This window comes from Prionailurus bengalensis, chromosome B4 (assembly GCF_016509475.1).
Source record: "Prionailurus bengalensis isolate Pbe53 chromosome B4, Fcat_Pben_1.1_paternal_pri, whole genome shotgun sequence".
Classification (NCBI taxonomy): domain Eukaryota; kingdom Metazoa; phylum Chordata; class Mammalia; order Carnivora; family Felidae; genus Prionailurus; species Prionailurus bengalensis.
The window spans coordinates 23,754,326-23,761,230 of NC_057358.1; the positions used below are offsets into that span (position 1 = coordinate 23,754,326).

The 6,905-nt window shown below is 41.0% G+C and overlaps 1 protein-coding gene across 1 annotated transcript in view; it reads left to right on the plus strand.

Annotated features, from left to right (window-relative positions):
* GPR158 (G protein-coupled receptor 158) overlaps positions 1 to 5,600 on the plus strand; it is a 421,143-nt gene extending 415,543 nt beyond the window's left edge. Inside the window, exons 10-11 of the mRNA XM_043564334.1 lie at positions 313 to 459; positions 1,188 to 5,600. Coding sequence (XP_043420269.1) covers positions 313 to 459; positions 1,188 to 2,663 — 1,623 coding nt within the window. The 3' untranslated portion in view covers positions 2,664 to 5,600. The remainder of the gene's footprint in view (positions 1 to 312; positions 460 to 1,187) is intronic.
* The last annotated feature ends 1,305 nt before the right edge of the window (positions 5,601 to 6,905 follow it).

Here is a 6,905-nt window from a genome sequence, read left to right on the forward strand (position 1 = left end):
AACATTTGTTTGGGTTTTTCTACCTATTTTCATTTTCAAAATGCAAATATAATGGAAGAGGAGTAGCGTAAGTGAACACCGGGAACCTGGAGAAAAGACAAAGAAGAAAATAGTAGTCAGAGAAGGAACCACTTATTAATATTGCCTAAGAGCTTTAGCGTGTAACATGGAAAGCAAAACACAAACATAGCAGCAGATCTTTTGTGAAGAGTTCTAAGCTGAAGAGATGATATGAACATTAGAACCTTTAGAAAATTATTATGCTCTGCCTTATAGTGGGCTAATGTCTACAGCTCATATTATCTATTGCAGTTTTCACATTCAAGCAATAACCCACGAGATGACATTGCTACAGAAGCATATGAAGATGAGCTAGACATGGGCCGGTCTGGATCCTACCTGAACAGCAGTATCAATTCAGCATGGAGTGAGCACAGCTTAGACCCAGAAGACATTCGGGTAATACCAGTATTTCATCTTTCTTATTTCAGATTAACCCCGTTTATACAGGCAAGCCCGTGTGGGCTGATGTACGTGTATGCTCATCTGTGTGCATGTGTGAGTCAGAGAGAAAAAGAGAAGGGGAATGTGTGTTTTTGTAAGAACCAAAGACATCAAAGGGAGTTAATTCAGGTGTAAAACATTTATTATGGTAGAAATTCTACAAGCCAATCTTGATAGTCTCAGCTGACTTTTATTAGCAGCCATAATGATGAACTGGTTACACTGGTCCCCTAATACTGTTTATGACATTTTGCTGATGGAAAGGGAGATCTGTGAGCAGAGAGAATGGGTTACTGAGAATAATCTGTGACAACATATCAGCATTTGGAGTAAGAAGATGCTTTCAGTAACTGATGGTCTGTTGTCCCCTAGATCTGATCTACCATTAGGGGTAATTTTATCAATGGCTACATGATGCTTCCAATATCGTTTAGGGGTATGGCTTATCGGTAGATAATAAGCTGTGTTTTTGTTGTGATCCCAGTTGAGTCTGGCACACACAACTCGTAAGTCCCAAGGGCTTGCTCCATGAAACAAGGGTAAAATGCATGTGTTCAGGTCTTAAAGTTCAAACGCTATGTGAAACAGAATGCAAATTAATAAACCTCAAATTACATTTAGTAATATTATCTTGCTAAATCACTAAGTTCCACATCTCTGTGAATTTGCTCTTGTTCTGGCAGGATGAGCTGAAGAAACTCTATGCCCAGTTGGAAATATATAAGAGGAAGAAGATGATTACAAATAACCCCCACCTCCAGAAAAAGCGGTGCTCCAAGAAGGGCTTAGGCCGTTCAATCATGAGGCGTATCACCGAGATCCCAGAGACGGTCAGCAGGCAGTGTTCCAAAGAGGACAAGGAAGTCACAGACCACAGCACAGCCAAAAGCACTGCCCTGGTCAGGAAGAACCCGCAAGAGTCTTCAGGTAACACCGGGAAGCCCAAGGAGGAGTCCCTGAAAAACCGAGTCTTCTCACTGAAGAAATCCCACAGCACTTACGATCATGTGAGGGAGCACACAGAAGAGTCCAACAGTTTACCAGGGGAAAGCCAAGAAGAGGAGTCTACAGAACATTCCACACTGGAGTCTCTGTCAAGTAAAAAATTAACACAAAAACTGAAAGAAAACAGTGAGGCCGAGTCCACAGAGTCTGTGCCTTTGGTGTGTAAGTCAGCAAGTGCTCACAATCTCAGCTCAGAGAAGAAGCAGGGGCACCCACGAACATCCATGTTACAAAAGTCTCTCAGTGTCATAGCAAGTGCCAAGGAGAAGACTCTTGGATTAGCTGGGAAAACCCAAACATCAGGCCTGGAAGAACGTGCTAACTCCCAGAAACCTCTGCCAAAAGATAAAGAAGCAAACAGAAAATACTCAAATTCAGATAATGCAGAGACTAAAGATTCTGCCCCCCCAAACTCCAGTCATTTGGAGGAGCCAAGAAAACCTCAGAAATCTGGGATTATGAAGCAACAAAGGGTCAACCCGTCCACTGCCAATTCTGAGATGAGCCCAGGCACCACCCAGATGAAGAACAACTTTGACATAGGGGAAGTGTGCCCTTGGGAGATTTATGACCTGGCCCCTGGTCCCGTGCCTTCAGAATCAAAAGTTCAAAAACACGTATCTATTGCAGCTTCTGAAATGGAGAAAAACCCAACTTTTTCCTTAAAGGAAAAATCTCATCAGAAGCCTAAGGCAGCTGAACTATGTCAGCAAACCAATCAGAAGAGCGTAGACAAGGCTGAGGTATGCCCTTGGGAGAGCCAAGGTCAGCCTGTTTTGGAAGATGAGAAGAATTTGATTTCCAAGACTCAGGTTCCCCCAGGGAGGGCTAACGGTGAGAATGGCGGTCAGCGTTATGCGATAAACGTGTGTGCTGGGCAATATGAAGAGCTGCCCCCCAAAGCTGTAGCATCAAAAGTAGAGAATGGAAATCTCAACCAAACGGGAGACCAGGAACAAAAAACATCTTCCCCTGAGGAAAATGTGCCTGGCTCCTATAACTCAAGTAATAACTTTCAGCAACCTTTAACATCGCGAGCTGAGGTGTGTCCTTGGGAGTTTGAGACCCCAGATCTACCAAATGCTGAAAGAAGTGCTTTACCTGCTGCCTCTTCCACTTTAAGTGCAAATAAGATAGCAGGGCCACGGAAATAAGAGGTCTGGGATACTTGTGGGCGTAGCATCCCCAGAAAGAAAAGGAGAAGAAGGAAGAAACCCTGAATTCCACAGAAGATAGAAATTCCCAAAGAATATTTGTCAGTCAAGGGAAAGGGGAAAGACAAGGGCAGAAGAAGACCTGGAGGGCAGAGCAACATCACCATGGAGGAATTAGACTGGCCTAGAGAAGTCTTTCCCCTGAGGACATGAGGAGAATCCTTACATTTCGGCATGTAGGGAGAGTAGCCCTCACCGTCTGCCCCTGATCAGTATTTGCCCATGGCCCTTTGAAGATCCTAAGCAAGGCAAACCAGAAGACCCAGTATGAGATTGTGCAAAGAAGAAGAAGGTATAGACCTATACGACCGAAATTCTAAGTAGCTAACTGAACTTACTTTACCTATTTAACCTTGATAGCACTGCTAACTTAATGCATCCCAAAAATACCTTTTATATTAATGATTGCTCTCATTTTCTTATAAATGTATGTTTCCGTACATGGTTGTGTCTCATATTCAAGCATTCCAGGTTGTATAACTTTTGCAAATAACTTTGATATTATGTGACACAACACATTTATGCAATCTGCAGCTACTCAATTGTTCTCGCAAGTTACAGAATACCTGCTATCTATCAACTTTAGTTGATTCTTGAAGTACAGTAAGCTTTCTCTGGCTTGGGAAGCCATAACTGTTATGATAAACTCTTTTCGTTCTGGCTGTGGTTTATATATATTGTGAATTTGGATTTGACTCTATTGTTTCACCTCATGGTTTGTTATACTGTCTTAATCAGGGTTTTTTATACAAGTTGAGTTACTTGTTTTGCACTTCTTGTTAGGACTCTGAGACCCAGCGGTCCTACTCTAGTCATATGTCTCAGTAAAGGACAACTTACCTATTGTTTGTTCAGAGTCAGAGACAGGTAACGCCTTCATTCCAATCTATTGTCCCTTTTAACTCTTTTCAGTATTTCATACTTAGCAGCATTTCGTAAGGAAGAAGCTAAGAGTGAGAAAAATATACTGCACATTAGTATCACCACCGAAAGGGAAGACTCTAGGAATGACATGAGAATTACAACAGTAATTCTCTTCCCTGCAGAGCCAGGGAATTTGCCTTTCAAAACACAGACAGAAAGGGAGCTACTGATAGCACTTTCAAGGGAGTATTTTTTTAAAGAGAAAAATTATGATAGCATCAAGATCATTGTATGGATATATTTTTATTATGCATACCGAATATATATTTTAAATTACCTCCAACTACTTATTCTCATAAACTCTTACTCATTGCTTCAGCTAGGGGTAGCACTTGCTGGGCTTAAATCCCAAAGAGGTTTATAACCTGATTTATTCAAAGCCTGTAAGGTGGTACAGGCTCTTCATTCTCCCAAGCACTGGAAAACTTACAAGTCCTACATATTGCCACCTCGCTCAAAATTAAAAATGCCAGGTTCATATGCAAAGCAAAACAGCTCCCAGAGCGAAATTTGTAAAACTTACTGCCTTCCACGCCTGATCATTTGGCATGGAAATCCTAAGCTGCTGACTTAGCCCTACTGATGTGATCATGAGAAGAGATTCTGATCTGAAGCTCAGTCTCATCTTAGTTAAAGATGAATTACTTAGAAATAGAGTGCAGACTTCCCTTTCTCTCCCCGCTAAACGCTGGAGTATCGACGGCTTATTTGGCCAGGACATTTCCAGCCTAAGTAACTTTTCATTTAATGAGAAGCAAGGAGAACATGCTAGGAGGATGAAAGATAAGAAAAGAGAATCAGAAGGCAGATATGGGGCTGTTCTGAGAGAATATCATTCTCAGTGGAGGGTAGAAACTAGGACTTCTCTGTATTCATCATCAAATTTTCTCAACGATTTTTATTCAGGAGTCAATGAGCGTGTCACCATTTTGCAAAGCTGTGCATAAATCTTCCTCACCCATTTGCTCACTTTGTACATTACTCAGGTTGGTGGGGTAGGTTTGAAGAGATATAGAGATTCTATTTTTCTGCATTTCCTTCATTTATTTCCTTCTTTTCTTCCTTTTCAGTCAAGGCCTATGTATTCAGTAACCTTGGAATACAACTTTAAGGTATATTTGTGAACTTGGATAGGAATTGCCAGGTCTACCTGCTTGTTTCACTTATGTTCAAGGTCTGTGAGCACGTTATTCGCTTTTTGAGACATAAGCAGTCAAGCATCAGTGACTTTTTATTGCACTTCAGGATGATCCTGTTAGAGATGTGGCTTAAAGAAGACTTGCCAAATTATACCTTAGTGACAGTCTACAGTCCATAGATTTTTCTCCACCAGCATAAATCAGTGAGAGTGCCTAGGGTCTTTCCTAGAGTTTCATTGCCATTGCTTATCACCAAGAGAAGTTTAAATCTACAATTCTTGAGGTTATTTTCCTAGATCGATAACAGTAAGAAAGTGAATAAACACTGTTAAGGTCACAAACATTTGCTAGGTTGTCCTTCTCAATGCATGTGCAGGCTGCATCCTGTCCTTGTTTTTAAGCCAGGGTTTATAAATAAGTAGATTTATACCAATCTTAATAGAACTGTATATTTTATGCAAGAATTAAATGCTTTACGACATGAATTATATAACTCAGCCCATTGTAAACTTTGGTGGCAACTTGGATTTGAAACTCGACAGTTCTCTTGTATTTGCTTCCTAGGTTTCTGCATGCAAGTGGTGACAGGTAGGACTGAAAAACACTGCCTTTTGACTTCTAGCATTTAGCAACCGAGAGTTGTAGAGTCAACAAAGCTGTAAGTCTCTTCACTTAATCTGTGGTTCTTCTGAAACTATTATCTGAAACCTACAGCATCCCACCATGAAATATTTGGTAAATTTATGTTGTGATGTGTTACAGCATGTAAATAATAATAACTTCTCTGCAATAAAACATATTTATATGAAAGTGATTCATGGCGATTTGTGTATCTATCAAAAGAACCAAATTTATTTCACCTAACCAACTTGAGAAGGAATCCCATGTATCTTTGGCTTTGGTACACATGCACATACATCCTCATATGCTTATGTACAGAAATATGTGATCAGCCAGATGTGGCCTCAAACAGGTAACCATTTGGAGCCAATAAAACCTGTTAGGACTAGTGGTTTTGATTTAAGACAGCTCTGCCTAAATGGGAAGTAATTCAGTTACCTTTTTTCATTATCTGAACACACACGGGCAACTTGCTAAGCAATGGTGATGATCTTTAGATGAACAGGAGCTCCAATATCCCATGTCCAGTATCCAGTCACTGCTGCAGTAATACAGAGGACAGCCTGACTAAGTCATGGAGTCAGGGGAGGCTTAGTAGTGCAAGCTCATAAGGCTGAAATTCTGCAAAGGCATCAGGTATAAACAGGAGGTATAACCCTGGAAAAGTCATTGCACGCAGCCTTGCACGCCATGCTTCGGATTAACTACAGCCTTATCCTGCAGTACTGGGACCTATCAAAAAGCATTAAACTGGGTCATAATGAAGTCACATAGAAGGATCATTTGGGGAGCAGCCCAGGAATGGACTGAAGTGGGAAGAGACTGCAGGCAGCTACATCAGAAGAGTCAAAGGAAGGGAAAGTGAGGGCCTAAAGAGGAGAGGAAAAGATTTTATTGGTTATTTTCTGAAACTAGAGTCTTCAAATGGTATTGGTGTTGTTATATGAGGTCAGAAAATCAGAGCAGTAGATAACTGTATCAAGTATAAATGTTCCTTCTAAGCTTATTGACACTTTGGATCGTTTCAAAAAATTTAAAAACCCTCTCTGAAAATCTATAGACCTCCTGTCACCTGCCCACAAGAAAAGCTGTGGAAAAGAATAGCAAATCCATGCTGTGGGGAGACCTTATATTAAACCAGGCTGGGAAAAGAGCTGCAGTATAGACTTAGCTTCCCATGTGAGAATGGCAGCTCTCTGAAGCAGAGAAGCAGATGAGGCAAGAGGGCAGAAGAGGGAGCAAGATGCTCCTTTCCAGTAACCAAGTCATTGAGAACATCCTTCCCCATCTCTTTAGACATGTGTGTCCTGTATTCTACATATTCTTTGTGCTTAGACATAGAATCGGTGGTTTGAGCTCTTTGACCTTAAAGGGCTAAGACAAAAGCAGCTGGCAATTAACAAGTCATGAAAGTCAAGTCTACTGTCCCTTCTCATGTGATAAGGAAGGTAGAGTCTTATCCATTGTTGGAATTGCTTAGTTGACGACTGTATTATTT